This window comes from Telmatherina bonti (genome assembly GCF_933228915.1).
Source record: "Telmatherina bonti genome assembly, chromosome: 1".
In the NCBI taxonomy this organism is placed as follows: Eukaryota; Metazoa; Chordata; class Actinopteri; order Atheriniformes; family Telmatherinidae; genus Telmatherina; species Telmatherina bonti.
This window is the reverse complement of record NC_136619.1, coordinates 35102618-35127621: the sequence shown is the minus strand read 5'-3', so window position 1 is coordinate 35127621 and position 25004 is coordinate 35102618. Positions and strand designations below refer to the sequence as shown.

Sequence of the window (25004 nt, the reverse complement as noted above, 5' to 3'; positions counted from 1 at the left end):
CTTTCAGCTGGTTTAGATGAAACTAAGGTGGAGGCGTCTGGAGATTTATTTGCTTTTTGATGTACACTACTTAGAAAGAATCGCCTCTGGCTACCAGGTCTGCCCAGGGTTTTGCTCCCTTTTTTCCCCCAGTCTGTTTATGTTCTAGCTTGTGGCTGCTTTTTTTGCCATTAGTTTTCTTCCAGGTTAATATCTTTTTCAAGTTTTATTGTCAACAATGAGAGGCTTAGTCTCTCCTCAGTTGTTAAATCCACGGTTAGAATTCAGGTATTAAACAGAAAGCTATGATGCCTCTTATTTGTTCATCTTTAAAACTTGTACAAACAGATTTGATGTGATGTTTTATCTGTCAACATAAAAAAAAGTAATGCTTGTGCTTTTATTTATTTTTACTTCTTTTTTGGGAGATGATCATCTCCCAGGCATAATTATTCAGTGTTCACTTTTTTCAGCTCAGTTCAAAGCGAATAGCGTCCACAGATTTGACAACTTTTGGTTCATAGCTGTTACAAATAACCTAGAAATACATATTTCACATGGCGATGTGGCTCCTAAGCCTAGCATAATTAAGATGATTAATGAACAAATCAACCTACAGCATGTGTGATGCTGAAAATTCCCTCCAGTACCTCCCAGCGCCTGTTTCTATATCAAGCTTTGGGGACGACACACATGTCAGTGTATCATGCCAGCACACCTGATGCTTGCACTCATAGAGAGCAACAGAGGGAGAGGAACACCAGGGGACACAGTGAGCATTCAGCCTGAGATGAGGCATCTTCATCTCTCGGTGGGGGTTACGCTACCTCTGACCACAGTGGAAAACAAGGCACCTCTGTTAGCTGCAACGGGTCTAAAAGGGTAGATGGGGAACTAATGGCAGCACAGACTGATGATGGAGAGGATGGAGAAATAGGAAAGGTGATGCAGGTTGCAAAGAGAAAAGAAAAATGGAAGGTGAAAGAGATAAAATGCTGGAGGAATTAAACAGGACTGCTTGCCTGTTTCGCTCAGAGTTCATAAAAAGCTTGAATAAATGCATTTATATTAAAAGCATGTATGCCTTTCTTTCATCATAAAAAGAAAAATGGCAGCCTGCAGGATGCCATCCATCCATCCATCTTCTGCCGCTTATCCGGGGTCGGGTCGCGGGGGCAGCAGCCTAAGCAGGGAAGCCCAGACTTCCCTCTCCCCAGCCACATTTGCCAACTCTGCGGGGGGGATCCCGAGGCGTTCCCAGGCCAGCCGAGAGATATAATCCCTCCAGCGTGTCCTGGGTCTTCCCCGGGGTCTCCTCCCCGAGGGACGTGCCTGGAACACCTCACCAGGGTGGCGTCCAGGAGGCATCCTGACCAGATGCCTGAGCCACCTCAACTGGTTCCTCTCGATGCGGAGGAGCAGCGGCTCTACTCTGAGCCCCTCCCGGATGACCGAGCTCCTCACCCTATCTCTAAGGGAGAGCCCGGCCACCCTGCGGAGAAAACTCATTTCAGCCGCCTGTATACGAGATCTCGTTCTTTCGGTCACGACCCACAGCTCATGACCATAGGTGAGGGTAGGAACGTAGATCGACTGGTAAATCGAGAGCTTCACCTTCTGGCTCAGCTCCTTCTTCACCACGACAGACCGGCGCAGAGCCCGTATTACTGCAGACGCCGCACCGATCCGTCTGTCGATCTCGCGCTCCATCCTTCCCTCACTCGTGAACAAGACCCCGAGATATTTAAACTCCTCCACTTGAGGCAGGACCTGACCCCCGACCTGGAGAGGGCAATCCACCCTATTCCGGCTGAGGACCATGGTCTCAGATTTGGAGGCGCTGATTCTCATCCCAGCCGCTTCACACTCGGCCGCGAATCGCTCAAGCGAGAGCCTCTCCCTGAGCCGTCACCTTATCGTGGTGGAGGGGTTTGTGCGTCCCGAAGATCCTAGCAGCTATGTTGTCGGGGGCTTTATGCCCCTGGTAGGGTCACCCATGGCAAACAGGTGTCTAGGGGAGGGACCAGACCAAGCACGGCTCATAGACCCCTATGATGACGACTAACCTGGGCATGAATGTTCCCTTACCCGGACGCGGGTTACCGGGACCCCCCTCTGGAGCCAGGCCTGGAGGCGGGGTACGAGAGCGAGCGTCTGGTGGCCGGGCCTTCGCCCATGGGGCCCGGTCGGGCTCAGCCCAAAGGGTTACATGGGCCCCACCTCCCGTGGGCTCACCATCTGCGGGAGGAGCCGTAGGGGTCGGGTGCAATGTGAGCTGGGCGGCAGCAAGGGGCGGGGACCCTGGCGGTCCGATCCCCAGCTGCAGAAGCTGGGACGTGGAACGTCACCTCTCTGGTGGGGAAGGAGCCTGAGCTTGTGCGCGAGGTTGAGCGGTTCCGACTAGATATAGTTGGACTCACCTCGACGCATGGCTTGGGCTCTCGAACCAGTACCCTCGAGAGGGGCTGGACCTTCTTCCACTCTGGAGTTGCTCATGGTGAGAGGCGCCGAGCAGGTGTGGGCATTCTCATCATCCCCCAGCTTGGTGCCTGCACGTTGGGGTTTACCCCGGTGGATGAAAGGGTAGTTTCCCTCCGCCTCCGGGTGGGGGGACGGGTCCTGACTGTTGTCTGTGCTTATGCACCGAACAGCAGTTCAGAGTACCCACCCTTTCTGGAGTCCTTGGAGGGAGTGCTGGAGGGTGCTCCTTCTGGGGACTCCATTGTTCTGCTGGGGGACTTCAATGCTCACGTGGGCAATGACAGTGAGACCTGGAGGGTAGTGATTGGGAGGCATGGTCCCCCCCCTCTGAACCCAAATGGTGTTTTGTTATTGGACTTCTGTGCTCGTCATGGATTGTCCATAATGAACACCATGTTCCAACATAAGAGTGTCCATATGTACACCTGGCATCAGTATTCCCTGGGCCGCAGTTCAATGATCGACTTTTTAGTTGTATCGTCGGACCTGCGGCCACATGCCTTGGACACTCAGGTGAAGAGGGGGGCGGAGCTGTCAACTGATCACCACCTGGTGGTGAGTTAGCTCAGATGGTGGGGGAGGAAGCCGGTCAGAGCTGGCAGGCCCAAACGTGTTGTGAGGGTCTGCTGGGAACGTCTGGCTGAGTCCCCTGTCAGAGCGAGCTTCAACTCCCACCTTCAGCAGAGCTTCGAACATGTCCCGAGGGAGGCGGGGGACATTGAGTCCGAATGGGCTGTGTTCCGTGCCTCTATTGCTGAGGCGGCCGGCTGGAGCAGTGGCTGTAAGGTAGTTGGTGCCTGTCGTGGCGGTAATCCCAGGACTCGTTGGTGGACACCAGCAGTGAGGGATGCCGTCAAGCTGAAGAAGGAGTCCTATCAGGCCTTCTTGGCCTGTGGGACTCTGGAGGCAGCTGATGGGTACCGGCGGGCTAAGCGGCATGCGGCTTCGGCTGTTGCCGAGGCAAAAATTCGGGCATGGGAGGAGTTCGGCGAGGCCATGGAGAAAGACTTCCGGACGGCTTCGAGGAGATTCTGGTCCACCATCCGGCGGCTCAGGAGGGGGAAGCAGTGCTCCATCAATACTGTGTACAGTGGAGGTGGGGAGCTGCTGACCTCAACTCGGGACGTTGTGGGTCGGTGGAGGGAATACTTCGAAGACCTCCTCAATCCTACCAACACGTCTTCCCATGAGGGAGCAGAGCTGGTGGACTCAGGGGTGGACTCTCCTATCTCTGGGGTTGAAGTCGCTGAGGTGGTCAAAAAGCTCCTTGGCGGCAAGGCCCCGGGGGTGGATGAGATCCGCCCGGAGTTCCTTAAGGCTCTGGATGCTGTGGGGCTGTCCTGGCTGACACGCCTCTGCAGCATCGCGTGGACATCGGGGGCAGTACCGCTGGATTGGCAGACTGGGGTGGTGGTCCCCCTTTTTAAGAAGGGGGACCGGAGGGTGTGTTCCAATTACAGGGGAATCACACTCCTCAGCCTCCCTGGTAAGGTCTATTCAGGGGTCCTGGAGAGGAGGGTCCGCCGGATAGTCGAATCCCGGACTGAGGAGGAGCCTGCAGGATGGTGAATGTAAAATTTATGTTGCACAGCATCAAGCAACAGCTGATGGTATGAAATTTACTTGCAAGAGTTGTAACAAAAACGGTTTGCATGCAAAACCTTCCCTACAAGCTTTCTTGTTGTGGGTTGAGGACATGGGGTCAGAAAGTCAAAAATGATGATGCCTTGCATTTAAAGAAAACAAACCTGGTCCCATCTAACTCATTTTTCAGTAGGGACACTTTATGTGGATCACAGAAGAAAGATGGAGAGAAAGCTAAACCTCCATACTGGAGCCAGCACTGCATACAGAAGCGGCAAAAAAAACCCCAAAAACATTCACATCTAAATGGGAGTGCACCGTGAATTTATGAGAAAGAAATTAAACAAAAACAGTTCAGATCTGTCTGCATTTTATAAATCATATTTCATATATATGTATATTATCATATATAATACTTTTAAAATATGCCACTACTGACAAGTGAGCCTCTAGCGAGAGCTGCGAAGCCGACATGTGGGCTTGCATTTTGATTATTTAGATGATTACAAACCATTAAAATATGCTGGAATGTTTTTCTCTCAATTTTTAATATTTCTAAAATACGGTGTACTTATAATAGATATAATCTACAGTGTTACTGAACCCTTTAATGCAACGATTTAATGCTAAACACAAATTGAAAAGTGAAATACACGTCCTTCTTTGTACACAGAAAACAACTAGACAGTCAAACCTGAGTATAAATATGAGTAGTCTTCACAGTCAGAGTCTTTGTAAAGCCAATGGAAAGTCCACAATCATATAAACAACTGCTTTGTCAGGGCGCAACACAACTTCAAAGCTGAAAATGTGACCAATTTCCCTTCCAAGTGTAATTACACCCTACTAAGGTTATCATGCACAGACACTTCACATAATCATGTGCCTGGAAAAGGCCTCATTGTTGCAACATGCTGTCTGCAGAAAACATGTGACAATAGTCCCTTAAATGGCATATTCTCTGCAGCTGACTGACGTCCCTCAGCATCGTTGTGACAATAAGGTCTCCATGTGGACGGCAAATATCAAACCTGACAGCGGGGAATCATCATGGTGCCCATTAGTGATTGTATTTATAGCAGAGTGAGGAAAGGATGGGCCAGTCTGCAGGGAATAAGATAAAACCTCAGCACATGTTTAATCACACAATTCTCTGATTAGACCAGTCACTTTATACAACTACGGCGCACGTCGGCTGGATTCAGAGCGATAAAGCTCCTGCAGGTAAACTGAGATGGAAAAATGAACCCAAAACAACAATAAAAGTATCGAAGCTAAACATTATGAATTCTTAAAGGAGCAAGAACTTTTCCCACACTTCGCTGTTGCTTTTTCTCCCAACAGGAAAGCTACACAAAAACTGGAGCAAGGACGTAAAGTGGAAAGTGTTGCAGCTATACAAGTGGCATAAGGAGGCAGTTATTTACCTTGCATGGCAATTAGATCCCTTTAAGGTCCATTTTTGGCATTGAAGCCTCTATTTATCTACATCTGTTAGCAACTAGCAGACCCCTGCCCGCGTTCACGCTGCACATGACTGCAATCAGAGGTCCCGTGTTTGACCTCCATTACAAACATCTGCATCTCACAAGAAAAAAAAAAAAAAAAGCTAAAGAATTCATTCTAATGAATAAGGAGGTGGGTGGTGTCCTCAACTTCTTGTAACCAAAAGAGTAAGGAGAAATTAAACTGATACAGTGCGTTTAGATAACCAGCAGAATGTTACACATGTGTTAACAGCTGACCTTTTTTTTTCCCATTCCACCTACAAGTGGGAATGGATCACTGGAGCTACATTTAACTGCAGCTGGTGGTGTCAAGATGCAAAGATTATGGCCACTAATGAATATTAGCCAACTCGCAGCCACTGGGTATTTAGATGCAGCTTACCCCCATTGATTTCCCTGCAGGGTGAAGACAACTTTATCCCTGTGGCAAGTCCCTGGCTTATCTCTGCCGACTGCAAGGCAGCCCAACAGAGGGGGCTTGTTTTCCTGGCCCTGTTTCAGGGGGATTCGAGCCTGACAGGTGTGAGCGGGGATACCTGACTGAGAGGGGCAGCGAAGAGCAGGAGGAGTATTTGCGAAGAGGACAAAGACGTCCAGCGGTGAGAGGGTTAGCATTATAAAGGGAATATATTGAGTAGAGTACAATTACCACAAAGCCCAGTGTGCTGGATTATTACAGAGAGCAGGTGGCTGTGAAAAGCAAGGAGATGGAAAGTGAGAGGTTGTCTGGAAAAAAAAGTGACAGATGGGTTTTTGAGGTTTGTGTTTGTACTTGTCGGCACAGGAGGGAGCACAGGGGTGCACAACAGAGACGTCGATGGGGAAAGACCCAAATCTAATGTTGATTTCAACCTTATTTCACAGAGATGTGGCTATTTAACACAAAAAAAGGAAGAAAAAAACAAACCCTGATTTCCAACGTATTTCAGTGATTTCCCATTTAAAGTCATGAATTGCACCTTTGAAAGAGAAAATTACTCAGTAGCAGATAATGCTGTTGTGACTGTGTTCAGACAGATTACAGAAACAATTTTTTTTCCTATCTCAATTATCTGGGTGTCAGATGATGAGTGCATTGTAAACACTAGCTGTTTTTTTCTGGGGGTAAAGTGTGTTTGAGAGACTGCTACGCTGATTGATGTACACACATGAAAGCGAAAAAGCAAAGATTATTTTATGTGTGTGATTTTTATGGATTAAACTCAGATTAATTTCTTCAAAGCCTCGCTTCGGGCAGACCCCATGTACGAGGCCAGCTGCCTTAGTAATTCATCCCATTCATCTTTAACTCAAACAAAGAAAGAAATAAAAGACTTGCAGCCATGCAAAGTAGCCAGACCCTTATCAACGGTGCTGAGCACAGATACACAACGAGCTCCAGGTCATCATTATTTCTGACTTAATGTCCCTCCAATCAGGAGGGATGACACAGCCGGGGGTGCCACTGGTCAGACAGCGCGATGCTCTTTCATTAGCCACCTGCTTCAAGTAAGGGGGAGTTCATGCTTGATTAAATTCTGTCGTCTCCCTCAACAGTGTGTGACAGTCATCGTGGACGGTAAAGTAGAGATAGGAAATGCTTCTTGTTTCTGTTCTATTATGCTTTCTTTACCTGGGTTACCCTTTTACCGTCTCATTATTCCTTTACTTTTTCGTCTTATTTTAAGGAAGGGTGTTGATTTTTTTGTTGCTTTGGTGAAATTTTCACAGACTGTATTAAATTTTCACTATAATGACACCACAAATGATTTTAAATAAGAATGTCATGACCAAGATTTGTACGCGGTCACATAAGATTCTCCCAACTTGCATTTTTCAACTATAAATGACAAATAAAAACTTAAAAAAAAAAAAGTTATTTATGCTTTTTTTTCTAGGAAAAAAAAATCATATAAATGACTTAAATGTTTGTTTTTTAAAAAAAGCAAAAGAGTTTCATAGTTCTGCAAATTGTAGTTAAATATACTTTGGTTACTTTACAAAATTACAGTGTAAACAAAACAAAGCAGGTATTTTTCTGTTTTCCTTTGTACTGTCGACAAATTCTCATCACGATCAGACTGATAACACAGAAGTAAAACTAAGAAAGTCCATTTTTTTTAATTGGTTCCAAATATCAAACGTTAATTATCTCATACTGACAATGCATGTTGTGTTTTGTGTCGCCCTGACTGTGAACGCAGCATCTCTCATCTATTATCTGCTTCAGTGGAGCACATGACTGTGCTGTCTGTCTTGCATTTAACTCTCATAGAGCATCTTCCTTTAGATTCAAGGATGTTGGCGACTTGTGACCGTTTTAATCATGCCTAGAAAAGCATATCAGTTTTTTCTATGAACATATACAGAAAATATATAATAATAAAAAAAAACATCTATGGTACTGTGCATCTAGATTTGATTTGCTAATAAGCCACATACTAATTACCTCACAAAGAAGGCCGTTGACCAGCTGGCAAGCAAGATGCAGTCAGTGACATTGAAACCACTCATCTATCATTACCTAGATCGGGATCCAGATCCTACATGTCAGAGTGGATGTGACATTCACAGCTGTAAATTTTAGGTTGTATTCTATTTTTCTTCAAAGATTAATATTAATAAAACCATCCTGAAAAACACATGTTCATGATTTGCTTTGACTTTCTGTGCTTTTGTTGGAATCTGCAGCTTGGGGCCATTGAATGACCAAACCGTTCTTTTGGTTTTAAAGGGGGGAAAAACTCATCAGGTGTTCTCACTTCATCAGCATATCTGTTTAGTTTTATGTAAAGATGTTACGGCATACTTCGAAGTTTTGAATGGTGCAACAACATTTCTGTATTGCTAGATGTGGAATGGACTCCCAGCATCATTTGGCAACAAAAATGCTTTTGTTCCTTTTCAGCCACCTCTAGTTTAACAAGGTCCCAGTGGTTTTATTTGACTGTTCACTCCCATTTCCACAGATGTGCAGAGCCTCAGCAATCCATTGAGGTGTTTACAAGTAAGGCAAACTGCACGGAGAGCAGGAATCCACCCTGCTCTGTTTTACAATCCTTTGCTGAAAGAAACATTCTGCTTGTTGTTCAAGCCCAAATGGTGCAGGGAATTCTCTTGAAGGTCATATTTAAGCATTTCTCTAAAGATGAAATATTCATTACTTTGTTTGCATTCAACAGCCACAGCTGCATGGAGGTGATTTAGATGCAACTGTGAAAAGCTAAGAAATGATCACGAAGATCATCACTGATGTTAAAAATAGCCAGGAGCAGATGTTTACATTTCCAAATATTCTCAGAGAAAAGACACAACTAGTGAAATGAATCATATCTCCATTAAAACATTCAGCAATTCTGCTGTTTTGTCATCTTCTTAAGTAAAAACTGACTTTCTTTTTACTTGTCAAGGAATGTGATTTGCACACTATGAGCTTTGGTGGGTGACATACCGTGATCTAGGATGATGAGCTGGGCACTCGACTGAATGTTGCCAGCATCGTTTTCTGCCAAACACTGATAGAAACCTTCATCCGACTTGACCAGACCCAGAACCTGCAGGTTGTGCTCCTTCTGCAGAACAAAAAAGAAGAAAATAATGGAAAAGGAGATGAATACAGTCCTCTTTACTTTTGTTTTTTAACCTTGTGATGAAGCAAATGCATGCAGAGTTGCACCTGCTAATGGTTACAAAACCATTACCGCAGACAAATTCGCCACTTCAGAGGAAGGTAACTTACAATTATTTTGAAGTAGTCACTGGGGATGACGGCGTCTCCATTCTTGACCCATTTGACGGTTGGAGCTGGTGATCCTGAAACCTCGCACTCAAAGACGATGTCCATGGACTCGTGGGCGTAAATGCTGGCTGGCCGCTTGACAAACTGTGGAGGAACTGTGGGAAGTGAAGAGAAAGCGGGGTCAGAAAAAGCCTCAAAAACAAGAAACAAAAACTGGTACCAGTCATCTTTCCTGTTCACATTTCACACATTAATTCATCCACAAGTCGCCTGGAGCATCAAATCCAACTACAATGGTTTCTGCCAGAAAACGCAGCAGGTCAAACAGAGTCACGCCTCTCTTCCAACTGGACAGAGACAGAACAGAAACCAAGATAAATTAGCTGCAAATGATGATTATTTTCTCCAGCCTTCACACAAGTGCCTCTTTTTCTTTTTGCACATACTTACCATATTTTATCTAAGGGTTCAACAACCTCCAGCTTTTTTTCTGTTCAGGGATATAAAAAAAAAAAGGCTCCATTGTTGTCCAAGCAATATGATAGCATATTCTACTGTAGCAGAGCTGAACACTTGCAGATCTCCCAAAGCCTGGTAATGAGGGCCAGAAAGGACTTACTTGATCTGCAGGAGCAATACAGCGTCTCATCAATCTGTCCTGAAACAAGGTCAGTGGGAGCGCGGGGCCATGCCTCGTCCTCTCTCCATAATTGGACTGTACTTGTTGTGAGCAGAGACGGTAAGACAGGCTGTGCATGTGTGTGTGTGTGTGTGTGTGTGTGTGTGTGTGCATGAGCTTTTGTGACTTCTGTGTGCTCTCTGATAAGCAGTGACCTCACTGACCACATTTTAAATGAATGTTTTGTTAGTGTGTCGTCGAGCGTCAAACTTTGTTCCTCTCGGCTTTCTGGTGACAAGACGTTAGCATGTGTCGTGTTCACATGAGTTAATGGGAATTAGTGAAAACCATCTTTGGCTTTCTGTCATGAGTTTGCAAGAACAAGACTTCCTAATCTGCTTGATGTCATAATTTATTTTTCTTTTTTATTCAATAATAGATGAAATTTCTTCCTGTAGTGTTTTTTTTTTAAATTTAAACACAGCAAACAGCAAAAGAAGTTGGGCTCTAAAACTGCAAATAAATAATTCTATAAATATACACGCTTTTCTATAATAAAGCACGAAGCATGAAACCATGCAGTTACAGAGCATCCAGGCTCCAAGATGAGTTTGCATTTCCCTGACCTGGAAATGCACTTTGGCCATCTGTTTGCTATTTTCATGCTTGTCCCACATCTCATGAAACCTGGAAGGAGAGTTGCAACTTGATACAAGTCAAAATTCTTTCTCTGTACGTGTATAAAAATCTACGGATATGTTTTATAAAATCTGTTGTGAGTTAGTTCCAACTCTAATCTGTGATGGAAGCTGATTCCATCACATGCTTTGTTACATTTTAATATGTTTTGTAAATTTAAGCTTAAGTTCAAAGTTTGAGCACGCCCCCAGAAGACCATACAAAGTTCGGGGATCCAAACGGTGATCCAGATCAACACCAAAATTAAATCAGTTCTTTCTTTTCGCATTTCCAGAAACTCATGAAAATATTATGAAAATCCGTCCATAACCGGAATAGTAATGCTTTCTTAATGACTTTCTGCAATTAAAACAAACCTTTATATTAAATAAGAGCTCCACAGTGGGCCTGTTACGGTTATTATTCTCATCATGAGCATTAGAGATGAATATTAGTTCTTAAAAAAGTTGAAAAAGTTTCTTAAAACTAACATAAATATTTAATTTTCAAGTTGTTTTCTACCGTTTGGACCCTGCTTGTAATGCTGTTGGGAGTGTTATTTTTTGAGGAGCATGTTTTAACATGGATGTACCTCATCCATTTGCAAAGATGTATTATTGAAAGCACATTTTGGATGAAGGTCAAGGGATTTTCTCCCATATTTTCTCCCATTTTCAATTGGTTTTGAACTGGTACTCTCTTGGTGTTAGTGTTTTAGAGTTAAGCAAAAGAAAAATATGAAAAATAGAGACAAATATATTTTGCAGTAGAAAGGTAACAAATAAAAAGGTGACTATGGAGGTAATTAGCAACATTTAGCATAAAACAAAACGATGAATGACAACTCAGGGCTCATTCACACCAGGATAGTTGGAGGGTTTCAGACAAGTTGGGGAAGGAATGCTGAGAAATTTCACACCTTCCCTTGCTTTGCTTTCACATTGCCCTTTAAATAAGCAGAAATAATGGTCTGGACAACGTCACACAGTTACAACAACTAGTTCTGTGGGGATAGTTCTGCCTGAAATGACCCCTAACCAGGAAATAGCTCGGCTCATTGATTGGCCAGGACTGAAAACAAAGTCCATCCCCTTCAGCCAGCTCATTCATGCAAATAAACAATGGAGAAACACCAAGTTTATGCAGTCTTTGGGTTTCAGTTTTTACTCCGGCGTTGGAAGATCTTAATTATTTTGCATGACAGTTAAACACTGAAGTTAAAACTGCTCTGAGTGAAATGCATCAGCTTTTACAAATACACAGATGCCACTCAGATGACATCTGAGGAATTCTCTGACTGAAAACAGCAGCAGATAATACAATCATTTAAACTCTAAAAACGACAAACATATCTCATCGTGCAATCAATGTCCTGGTGTGTTTAAAAGCGGTTATATATACAGTAGATCCTGCAAAACTCCTGAGCTACACCACATTTACTATCCAGGAAAACTGGGAACAGGTGCAGAGAATGGTTGAACCATTTACCATAGATGGAATAAAAAACAAGGTTTTAACAGTTCTACCAAGTTTGAACATCAATGTTTGAGCAAGTTCACTCGTCAACTTTATCTTTTAGTCAAGCTGCCTTGGAATTTCCAAAAGTGGTTTTTAGGAATATTTCTCCAGGACATCTAAAAGCATTTTTTGGATGTTGGCTGTCTTTTGTTCTATTTCCAGTCAAGACAATCCTGAACGGTTTCAGTAATGTTAAGGTCGGGGCTTCGGGAAGGATTCCTGCCTGAATTACACCTGCTGACACTGACCTTCAGCCCAATTCATTTGTAAATCTGACACAGCTCAGCCTTTTCTCTCTGTTTTCTTTTTAAAAAATGGCTTCCTGTCAGCCGACATCTCATGAAGATTGTTTCTGATGAAGGTTTGGCTTGGGCTTTTGCCGTCCACACGTGCAGCTTCCTTGAATTTTAAAGCACACACTGCACACCATGCTGACATATGCCAGCTAATAACTCTCTGGGAATCACCTTGTTGGTGGAAAAATGCTATTTTATGCTTGAAAATGATGTTATTTTGTTATATTTTTATGAAAGCAACTATTCTTTAAAATTGCTTTTGAGAAAATAAGAACATTTTTGTCTTTTTGGAAGCAAAACAGAGAAATAAGGGGATGTTCAAGCCTTTTGTCCACTGTATGTGACAACAGTTTAAAAACAAAAAATTCTGGTGTGAAACATGTTTTGTTTTTTTTTTCCTTTTGGACTTCCATAAGCTTCCATTAACCCTTAGCAAAACAGGTTGAACAGAAAAGCATCAGATAGTGCCACAGAATACGTCTCTAAGATTAGTAAATGTCTGGATTTTTCTGTGAGCCGCTAAATGTTGACCAGTGACAGCAGAACGGAAATGAGGATGATGATGCTCCAGACTAGATCTCTGTATGACTGGCAAGACACGCATCACCCTGCTCTGTGTGTCTGCATGCTTGTTGTGCAGAAGTCTATGTGTGTATCTAGGTATGTGTGTAATGATGCTCCCTGCAGGGGGGTGCCTGAGCTGTGAATGATGCATTTCACAGTGTGGTGTCCGCTGGATATTTGCCTTTAGTAGGTGTGCAGCAGAGGCAGGTGGAATTGTTCATTTACTTTCGTGTTTCAGGGAGTCAGCCCTGAAGCATCAGTGAGTCACTGTGTGTGTGTGTGTGTGTGTGTGTGTGTGTGTGTGTGTGTGTGTGTGTGTGTGTGTGTGTGTGTGTGTGTGTGTGTGTGTGTGTGTGAGAGCCGACGGTGTTCAACATGCTGGAGATATCTTGTTTTTCCTGTTACTATTGCTGCGTTATGGCATATATAATTTTGTTTGTCCTATTTCGTGCCAGAAATATATTAACTGGTTAATGTTTTCTTATTTTTCCACGATACAAATTGGTGTGTTGACGTACCTCCTGATGCATGCAGACATATCCACGCTGTCTCAGTCTGTGCACGTTCACCATTTTCATATGGGTGTTTGCTCCGCATCACAATGTCTTTGTGTACGTATTTGTGTCTGGTTATATACATGTGCGTCTGTGTGTGTCTGTGCAAAGCCCCCTAGTGAGGACTGCTGGTGACAGGTTTGATGGTTGCTGGTACCCTGCAGCTCTTTTTATCTCTCCCTCTCTTTTGGATCCACCACTCAGTCTCCAGTCTTTTTTCCCTGACTCTTAATCTCCCCATAACTCCCTGTCTATCTCGCCATCTTCAGCCGGCCCCTCCTGCTCTCCATCTAAGCAGACATGCACCATTTTCTCTAAATGGAGTTCAGACATTTGGAACCTATTGGACTGAGCAATGAGTAGAAGCCCTTAAATGTACCGATATAGCTTTTAGGGGGTGGGGTTAGGGGGAGCTTTCGAGTCGCAGAGAGAGATGTGTATTTGTGTCTGTAGAGCTGATTGTCCAGCTTTAAACCATTTTTAATTGGTCATTTACTTGTATTTTTGCTTGTTAAAAAGGAAGCAAATGTGACTTTATTTCTATTATAAAAATCAAATGTAAGAGAGTAAAGAGCATGCTTGGTTTGTGTTTGCACTTGAGATACTTGTGCAGATCACACACTTCTAATAAACTCTGCACTGTCTGGAGCCCTTGACCTAAATCTGAATCCTCTGAGTTGTATGATTGATTGGCGGCAAGGAACAGAAAAGAATATGTGTCCTCATACGCACCAATGACGTTGCACATCTTAAAGCTGTCTACATTTCACCAGATGCTCAATTCTACCAGCTGAATTATCCACAAACAAGCTGATTTGTTTTGGAACACAAATAACCCTCTCTAATGAGACAGAAATCCGACAAGGACAGAAAAACAACAACAAAGGAAATGCAGATACAAAAAAAAAAAAAAAAAGAGGGGGGGGGGAGACATCAAGACAAATATAAAAGAGGGAGAGCAGCTGAAAGGAGAGCAAAACCAGTTCTTTGGGGCTGGTATTATCTCTCTAGCCTGTAGCTTAGTAAAAGAAGCTTTAATGCTGACTGACTCCAGCGCACTACTGAAAGAGGGCCACTAAAAGGTCATGTGTGTATCTTACTGTGAGCTTGTTAAAACAAAACCCCACAGGATTCCCAAAAGGGATTCTGGGCAGATTACTTTACTTAAAGCTTCACTGATATCCAGAAGTAAACTGAACACAGACGCACCAAGTGGGAGAAGGTCCAGTCGCCTTCCTTTGGTGTTAATAAAATGATAACAGAAAAAAAGAAAAAAAAAAGAAAAAAAAAAAAGAAAAAAGATAACAGAAAACCTCCTCTAACTGTGTAAACCATTCAAGTAATAAAAAATACTTATGTGGATATTTATTACCAAATATTTAGGCCGCTGCAGTCCTATGTTTTGCCTTAATGTTTGATTGTTTAAGCTGAAGGGTCCAAATATGCGATGGTTGGCAGTCTAGTCCAGACTCTAGTTAGTTTTAAGGGGAAGTCATTCCTCATAGGTAGTCTGGGTTTATGCCCAGGGCAAGTGGATCTCGGACTGCACTAATTACCCATCCTGCTCTTCCAGAGATAGCAGTTTTACCTCGAGTCCTCGCCAAAGCAAACAGCTTCAGCGGTAAAGCTGAAAGTAAGATGCTTGGTGCTTGCATTCCTAATAAATGAGCTGATAATGCAGTGCTCCCACAGGCAGAGCCACGGAGATGTGTTTCAATCTTTGGATGTTTTAGTGGACTCCTGATGCTTCTAAAATGACAAGAATTGAGTGAAAGCAGATGCATGAATTTTGTCCATGACATGCTGAGACAAAGCCTGCAAAGCTGGCATTCGGGAGTCTGAGGTCTTTCCTCCGTCTTCATCTCAGTGTACCGATCCAATGCAAATGTCTGGGACTGCACTGAAAGCGCGACAAAGGATATCTAATTTGTTCAGACTTATTCAGTCCATACTACATGCATAACTTAGGTAAGAATGGTTATATTCGCAATTATCATCCGCAATTATAAAACAGAAATAAAATGCAATAGAACAATCTGATCATCTCAAAATGGGAATTATGTTGTTACAGAATTATGAATTATCACTGACGCCAATATAATAGACAAATACATCATTACATGAATGGCTGTTTGTGTCGGTTTTCCTTGCGATGGACTGAAGACATGTCCAGGGTGGACATTATCTCTCACCAGCATATTGCTGGAATAGGCTCCATTTTTCCCATGTCTATGAACTGGAATAAGCAGTAAAAAAAAAAAAGAAGAATGAATAAATAAATATGTAAGGCTATTGCGGTGGGAAGCAATGAAATTCTATTGTAGTCAATAATAAAGTAAAGTGAAGAAGACTCTGTCTGAAGACATTAATGTTTCCATTAATTAAGAAAGTGACTTGGAAAAGCCATGAGAAAGCACAAAACAGGAATTTGGCCTGTTTTTGTACTGACTAGTTTCAAATGGGCTGCGATGAATCACCAGCGTGTAGAAGCTAGGTTTATAGTGGTTTCTATACTGGTTTCTAATCAGTAAAAGTACATATCCTTACTTCAAAAACTCCGGGTGAAGTGGTTCCTCGTCCTGATAGTAGTCTATACATTTTTAAATCATGAACAATAAGAAATACAGTTAGACTCCTCAGTTTACTGTAAATCGGTAAAAACTCTGACCAATTAAAACGTTCGGGCCGAATTGAAGTTGTTCATTTCTTATATTTCGGAAGCTTCTACGCAGCTGAGAAAATGCAGGAAGGATTTCTCGATCCGGTTCGGTTTATTTGCCTCCTCCTGCTAAACAGCTGAGAAAGAGAAAATCGTTGGTGGAAAAAGCTGCAAACTAGAAAAGCACTCGGAGAGCGCAAACCTCAGCCACGGCATTTAAAAGATTCCTGGATCCAAACGGTGATCCGGATCACCATCTAAATTAAACCTGTACTTCCTTTTCACATTTCCAACAACTTGCAAAAATTTAATTAAAATCCATCCATAACTTTTTGAGTTATCTTGAACACAAACAGATAAACGCTGGTGAAAACAACCTCCTTTGCGGAGGTGAGAAAAAAGCCTTGGATCACACAAGAAGCAAAACCAGAGGTGAATGAGGCAAGACCGGGTGCTACTTTCAGATCTTGGTAGATCCCCAACATTACCTACCCCAGCTTTAATGAAATGGAAATATATAGATGTTTGATTTCCCCAAAGAACATTACATAAAACTAGCAATTCGGCATTCAAAGTATGTTTCACCTCATATTTCTTACACCAGATAAGATGCACCAAGCTGGATTTAGCTCCCCACAGTAGAAGAGGTGACCTGGGACTGTAGCATAATGGATCTTGCAGAAGGACATGCGCAGAATAAATAGAAGTCAGTAAACATAAATTGCATGTTAATAAAATCCTCTATGTGAAATAAACAACAGCTGTAAAAGCAGCAGAAAGGACATAGAAGGGAATCGCACATAAACACCTGGCTGAGATAACATCCCCTGTGTGGGGAAAAATAGGTGTGTTCCAAACTGGTGTTTTGCTCAATATGACTGCGATTCTTTTAATAGCCAAAAATGGAAAGTTTCTTTTTATTTCAACCAACTTATTACAGCCCCATGGCACCAAAGGGAGGGCAGCAGGGCAGGGTGCCAAAATGGCCAATAGATTTTGTCCAATCTGCATTTCACCCACAATCTATTTTTTTTTTTCGTAAAAACACTTCTGATGACTGTGGCTATAAATCCATTGGAAAGACTTTAAAGGAGAACAGGGATTTCCTGCATGGTGGAAATAACAATTACGCTGATGACATGATAGCACAACAGCATGATAGATGAGGACCACTGACTAGAGCTCTATAAAAATGGTAACAAACAGGTTAGATACTATTTTTGTATTGCACACACACTTAACCACAAACACACACATACACACAGAGTCCAGGTCTGGGTGGTGCCCCAGTCACGCAAGGCCATAATCAAAGGCTGCTGCCTCCTCTGGTCTCATTTATCCTCTTGCCAGCTCTAATAGAGGGTGAGATGTCATACCAAAGGCGAACAAAACACTCACACACACGCTCACAGTTATCATAGAAACACATTTGTGTGTGTCGACACCCCGCATGGGGCCCTAAGATATGATTTAAGTGGTCTAAAAGGTACTGTTAACACATCAGAAACTTCTGCTGCAGCAGAACACATTTTCCCAGCAGCTATGATGCAAGGACAAGCGGCCATCTCTGCACATATAAACCTCCTCTTTAACTCACTGACAGAGTGATTGCATTTAATAAGACAACACCTATCCCATGTTTGTGAAAGGGGCAGCTGACATTATCGCTTGTGAAGGAATGTTTGTCCACAGCACAGCTATCTCATTTACAGCTAACACAACAGAGATTTTCCTGTTTTGATGGTCCAAAGTGGGCAGCTGAATCATGACTTAGTTTTTTGTTTGCAATGAGACCCTGTCCTGCACCGAGTTTAACACTAAAGGTTTTCATGGTTTCTAAACATCTATTCTTCTAATTGAAATTAATGCAGCAGAATATTAAGTTTTTTATACAAGTTAAAACGTTGAAATATAACGAATGACCATTCATATAAGAATGTACATAAATAGTGCTGGAAATGTACCTGAGTGTTGCTCAGACAAGGTTTAGAAGCTCATATGAACCCAGGCCTGCATTTGGAGAACATCCCAGCTGAACTTTGAATGTGGAACAGTCTTGCTGTGAGGTGACAGTATTGACCACTACAACAACGTGTACTAATAAGTAGAAACAGCATCCCTTATGCTCATATTGTCCTCCCAATATTGTCACACCCATACACTGCATATAAAAAGATGGACAGAGCCTCCATGACGTCACCCATAGGTTTCTGAAGAGCTGAAGTGAAGCTCGGTGGGCGGTTCCTACCATCGCCATCTTGGCAGGGGCATGCGTGTCGTCTCGCACGGAAAACACAAATATGGGCAAAGAGGCGGAACTGAGAGAGGGGCTGAGTGTCATGGTGGATGATTGACATCAAGCGAAATCCAAGCTGCCTGTAGCTAAGAGCTAACCGAGATAACCTGGAGATAACAGGAGCTAACCAGCTAATGGAGGTAAGCGGGCTAAAGCTAAGTCACTGGCTAAAAAACTGCCATTGTTCTACGTTCTTCTGACTTGACACGGGAGATTGGTTACCTGTCAATCAAAAGGACACGCCCCTAAATATGCCGAACTTCGAGATTAAATTACTTTTAAATGGGCAAGTTAGAAAAAAATTCACTCCCCCCACAGTTGTCATGAAGGTAAACCTGACCTATCAAACCAAAAAAAATGGATTTTTGAACCAGGATGTAAACATGTTTATTTCTGCTGTGAAGTTTTTTTTAAACATGGGAGTCTATGGGGATTTCCTCTGTTTTGGAGCCAGCCCCTAGTGGACGAAGGGGAAACTGCAGTTTTATGCACTTCCGCATAGGCTTCACTTTTAACCGTCGGAGGCTCGGTCCATCTTTCATATACGGTCTATGGTAAAACCATATACTTGAATTACCCCCCTTCTTGTCAGAATATTTCATGTGATTAATAAAAATCATTATGAAAACAATACTTCATTTGGGGTCTAAATGGCCCCAAAGGACAACAGCATGGATAGGTATTAGCCAGAGGGTTTTCTTTTTTTTTTGTTGACCCTTTCATTTTAATGGTCAGTAAAACAAGTTGTTCAATGACTAGAAATGCAATGAAGATGTCAGAGCATTTCAGATTTCTAAAAACCATATTTATGTACAGTCTCAGCATTGTGCTCGGACGGTAGAAGATGCTACGCCACATTAATCTGGGAGATCTACAATCTAAAAGTTTCCAAGTGAGAAAACTGCTTTCAATTTATCTGCGCCTCATTGTCTAAAATTTCCTTTTAACTTGCTTTTCAGGCTCAAAAACGGGCATTGTAACGTTGAGCCAGAACAACAACTGGGTCATGGTTTTGGACAAGATCAAGGTTTGAACGTCTTAAATCGAGGCCGGTGTGACAAGATTTTTTGGCTGTAGGGTCTGAAAGTATGCTGATATTTTATTTTCAGTTGCCTCAGTTGGTGTAATACAACAAAAAAACCTGCTGTTCTACCTTTCAGCCAAAACTGAAAAAATATACATATTTGGATCCACAGAGGTGGTTTGCTTCCACACAGTACACATACATAAGTGTATAATTAACATCATGATGGTATGTTTGTGTGTGTATGGTTTTATTTCTCTCCCGCTACATATGAGTGCCAGCTGCATCCCAGACCCTCAAGCTATCTCCAGGCAAAACTCAACAGTGTTCCAGTTACATCAAATTCCCAACTGGCTTTCTGCATCTTTTCCTTAATACAAACTGTGCAGTTTATGGAAAGCCACTTGCTGTAAACACACATTTTCCTCCTGTTACTGTAGGGAAAAACATCCTCAGGGGTTTCTGGTGGAAGTCATTGTTGAAAAATTGTTAATTTGTTCGTATAGATTCATATCACATTGATTTAAGTGTCCTTTACAGACGTAACTACTTATTGAGGGAATCAGTTGACCTTTCCAGCGTCACTTCTGTTGTTAAAGGAGCAAATCAATGCTCCAATCTGGCCTTCTCGTGAATGTGGTGGAAGCAAATGCAATTAGCCCTGTGAGTCTACTACACAGGAACTAATCAAACTGTTTTATTGTATTATGAGGACATTCGACAGCATTCCAGGAGTGCTGATCAATCTTCCGCTGCCTTGTCACATTGACGGCGGAGGATGGTGGGGATCAAGCTCAGCTGAGGCCACAAAGGATTTCAGAGGGAATTTGGTGAAGAGTGAAAAGGAATGAATTCAGGTGACCTGAGCCGACTTTTCAATGCCATCTCTTTTAATCACAGCAAGTGACAGGAAGTGATGAAAATAGGGTTGAAGGGTGACGAGGAGATGAAGGGAATTGGGAAGAAAAGGTTGGAATCATGGCGCGGTGCACATGTCTGTGAAATGCAATGAACCTTCAGAGGGAGCCTCGTGGTGTTTCCTTGATTTAAAGTTCTGTTAAACCAAATGCTTCTGACTCTCTGCATAAAGAAACAGGATACATCTGTTTGCCATTTTTAGAGCTGTCATGATGAATTAAGCATTAATGATGCATTAAGCACAATCTGCTTTAGTTTCAGGAAGTGATGTAGAAAAAACATAGCTTTGAAATGGACACAGAATGGGTCTTTTAAATGGATAGTTTAGCTTTAAAGTTCTGCAAGATGCTACTTAGACAACATTAAAGTTGTTTTTACCTCCTGACAATATGAACTGAGTTACCAACGTAGTACGTCATGTCTTAAATACCCCCTGGTGTGAAAGCACACAGCTACTCCAGAGTCCTCCTATTCCTCTAAAGCCTGACTGCAATGCAAAGTTTTCAGCAGATATCTTGATAATCCTACTAGCAGCACTCTTTCAACAGCTGATATGGATAAACTAAGGAAGTTGGAATTGGTGTTAGAGCACTGAGGGCAGTTTACTTCTCCATAAAGCATGTTTCAACGTGAAATGGTAAGGAGGAGAGCATGTGTGTTTGTGTAAAGGGGGCATGTGTGTATTGTAAAGTCATTCAATCTCATGTAAATATAACAAGAAACTAAATTGATTTATTCTTTAACGTCCATAAGTGCTAATCTAAATCTAATTTATTGTGATTTTTGCCATTTTTGTTGTCTTCTCTTTACAACACCTGCAAAGCATTTGATGTTTTTATGTAAAGCCCTTTGAATTGTTTTTTTTTTTTTTTACATGAAATGTGCTATACAAAGAAACTTGCTTTGCCTAATATGAGTTTAAAAAACATAATAAATATCCAGCCAAGAAAAAATGTGCAATAACAAGTTAACTCAGGACAACTTATGGTAAATAAACATTAGGAATGACTGACAGCCTAAGTAATTTTAACATGACAGTGTCTAATTTGACATCCAATATAATGACTCCTAAATAAGGTTTCACTATTTAAAACCTTGAACACAGCAAATATCTGAAATATTTTACTAAAGTCAGTCACTCAAAGGCAACGGCACCATTTTCATTACGATGTGACTTCTTTTTTGTTAACTTCTACTGCATTTTACCACAGATGAATACAAAATTTTATCAAACCACTGTGATTTAATATAATTTTGGAGAACAGAAAAGAACTACAGACCTGAGAATGGGAATAGCAGATTTTTTTTCCCCCCAAAAACCCCAGATTTTAACCTTGGAAAGCTGCATTAACACCACCACACCTGACATATATATACTGTGTTAAATGACTTAATCAGGTTACAGTGCTCATGACTTTCACTCAGTATAACCAGATTATCTGATTAACTGTCCACAAGTTAAAGAGAAATTGGACCTGTTCAAAAGAAAATGACAAAAACTTATATTTTAAATAATTTCTTTGCATTTTATAATAATTATGTATGAACTCTTCTTTGTCTTCTACTTTTTTTAAAAAGACTTTTTATGATGTTTTCGTTTTCAAACTATTTATGCACACATAGAAGACCCTTCTGTTATCCCAGAGGGGGTAAAGATATTAGATCTGTAGTGTTTAAACAATGACTACATGTGTATGTGCCTGCTCTCTTTTACCTCTGGATGGTTTGCATACCAGAGAAGCAACTTGTTTCCCTTCCTTCCAATCTGAACTCTCAGCTTTGTTTCATGTCTGAAAGTCCAGAGGGCTTTCAATAAGCTAATTCCTAAACATAATAAGATGAAATGAGATGGTCTTCCTGGAAGGAGGGATGCTTTCAGAGTTCAGTTAGACGTGGAGAGACTGTCTCCATAGTAACGAATGCAGCCACATCTGTCAACACTCCTCACTAATTTCCAATTTGTGCATACATTTAGTCCTGTCACTTGGGTTCTCATTTTCTTCAAACAATGAAGCCACTAATATGTTTACATGTTGGCTGATTTGCAAGCACAGCAGGATGATTGAAACCCTGTTTTAAAAACTCTGATGATATGATTCTTGTGGGTGTAGCATGGCAGGTTTTTTGTTTTTTTTAATCCAAACTGCTGCCAGACTGTTCAACACAAGCATCAACCAAAAGCTGCAACTTCTTTCTATTTATTTACACTGCATGTATTTTTTGAAAATTCTTGTTGTATTGTGAAGATTCAACCATTCTGAAGAAGATGCCGTGTATGTTTTCAATTTTAACTTTCCATCTTTTGATCCGTATCACTGTCACAGTCATGGTTTTGTGTCTTTGACCTTGTAAAGCAGAGGTGTCCAAGTCTGGTCTTCAAGATCCACCATCCTGCAACCTTCAGATGCATCTCTTCTCCAAACAAACGGCTGAATTTGCTTATCTGCATGTCGTTTAGCGCTGGAGAGGCCTGGTAACAAGCCAGTCATTTGATTCAGATGTGTTAGAGACAGGTTGCGTCTAAAAGTTGCAGGATGGTTAGACCTTTAGAACTGGAATTGGGCACCCCTGTTTTATAGCAAAGTAAAGCAAACTCAATGTGCTGCATATAATCGTAGACAACTGGATGAACCAGATTTCACCTTTGGCTAAAGTGTCCACATTTCAGTTTAGTTTATTTTAATATGCAAGTCCAAAGGGCAAGAAGTAATCAAGCATTTTTCCACAAACCCCTTCATTCATTTTGTATTGATCCTCTCAGATCAGCCTCTGTCAGAAACAAGCGAACAGAGAAAGCTCCGCCCCTCCTGCCAGCAGGCTGAGTCTGATTGGCCAATTGCTAGGAGTACTTATACTGTGAGCAGTGAGAATTGGCGTGGTTTTCTTCTTATGGAGAAAACTCAATCTGTTGGTTTCCTGATGTAGGCTATTATGAATTTGCTTTCATTATGTTTTTTTGTTTTGTTTTGTTTTTCTCTGTATGTAAAGCGTCTTGAGATGGCATTGCCCTGATTTGACACTATATAAATAAAGCTGAATTGAATTGAATTGAATGAATGTGGACAACCTAGAATAGATGACCAATCACTGAGTTCTTCCCCCGGAACGTCACTAAAATTTAGAAGTAGAAAAAAACTCTCGTCAAGCTGAAGAAGGAGTCCTATCAGGCCTTCTTGGCCTGTGGGACTCTGGAGGCAGCTGATGGGTACCGACAGCCTAAGCGGCATGCGGCTTCGGCTGTCGCCAAGGCAAAAACTCGGGCATGGGAGGAGTTCGGCGAGGCCATGGAGAAAGACTTCTGGACGGCTTCGAGGAGATTCTGGTCCACCATCCGGCGGCTCAGGAGGGGGAAGCAGTGCTCCATCGACACTGTGTACAGTGGAGGTGGGGAGCTGCTGACCTCAACTCGGGACGTTGTGGGTCGGTGGAAGGAGTACTTCGAAGATCTCCTCAATCCTACCAACACGTCTTCCGATGAGGAAGCAGAGCTGGGGGACTCTCCTATCTCTGGGGCTGAAGTCGCTGAGGTGGTCAAAAAAGCTGAGGTGGTCAAAAAGCTCCTTGGCGGCAAGGCCCCGGGGGTGGACGAGATCCGCCCGGAGTTCCTTAAGGCTCTGGATGCTGTGGGACATCGGGGGCAGTGCCGCTGGATTGGCAGACTGGGGTGGTGGTCCCCCTTTTTAAGAAGGGGTAAGGTCTATTCAGGGGTCCTGGAGGAGGAGGGTCCGCCGGATAGTCAAATCCCGGATTGAGGAGGAGCAGTGCAGTTTTCGTCCTGGTCGCGGAACAGTGGACCAGCTCTATACCCTCTTCGGGGTCCTGGAGGGGGCATGGGAGTTTGCCCAACCAGTCTACATGTGCTTTGTGGACCTGGAGAAGGCGTTCGACCGTGTCCCCCGGGGGCTCCTGTGGGGGGTACTCCGGGAGTATGGGGTACTGGACCCCCTTGTACAGGGACCCTGTACGACAGGTGTCAGAGCTTGGTCCGCATTGCCGGTAGTAAGTCGGATTCGTTTCCGGTGAGGGTTGGACTCCGCCAAGGCTGCCCTTTATCACCGATTCTGTTCATAACTTATATGGACAGAATTTCTAGGCGCAGCCGAGGTGTTGAGGGGATCCGACTTGGTGGCCTCAGGATTGGGTCCCTGCTTTTTGCAGATGACGTGGTCCTGTTGGCTTCATCTGGTCGTGATCTGCAGCTCTCGCTTGAGCGATTCGCTGCCGAGTGTGAAGCGGCTGGGATGAGAATCAGCACCTCCAAATCTAAGACCATGGTCCTCAGCAGCAATAGGGTGGTTTGCCCTCTCCGGGTCGGGAGTGAGGCCCTGCCTCAAGTGGAGGAGTTTAAATATCTCGGAGTCTTGTTCACGAGTGAGGGAAGGATGGAGCACGAGATCAACAGACGGATCGGTGCGGCGTCTGCAGTAATGCGGGCTCTGCGCCGGTCTGTCGTGGTGAAGAAGGAGCTGAGCCAGAAGGCAAAGCTCTCGATTTACCAGTCGATCTATGTTCCTACCCTCACCTATGGTCATGAGCTGTGGGTCGTGACCGAAAGAACAAGATCTCGTATACAGGCGGCTGAAATGAGTTTCCTCCGCAGGGTGGCCC

The 25004-nt window shown here is 43.0% G+C and overlaps 1 protein-coding gene across 1 annotated transcript in view; it reads right to left on the bottom strand.

Annotated features, from left to right (window-relative positions):
- The window catches only part of neo1a (neogenin 1a), a gene marked incomplete at its 5' end in the record, with an annotated part of 184754 nt that overhangs the window by 49330 nt on the left and 110420 nt on the right, over nt 1–25004 (bottom strand). Inside the window, 2 exons of the mRNA XM_079253663.1 lie at nt 8983–9103; nt 9271–9425. Of these exons, the coding sequence (XP_079109789.1) occupies nt 8983–9103; nt 9271–9425 (276 nt within the window). The remainder of the gene's footprint in view (nt 1–8982; nt 9104–9270; nt 9426–25004) is intronic.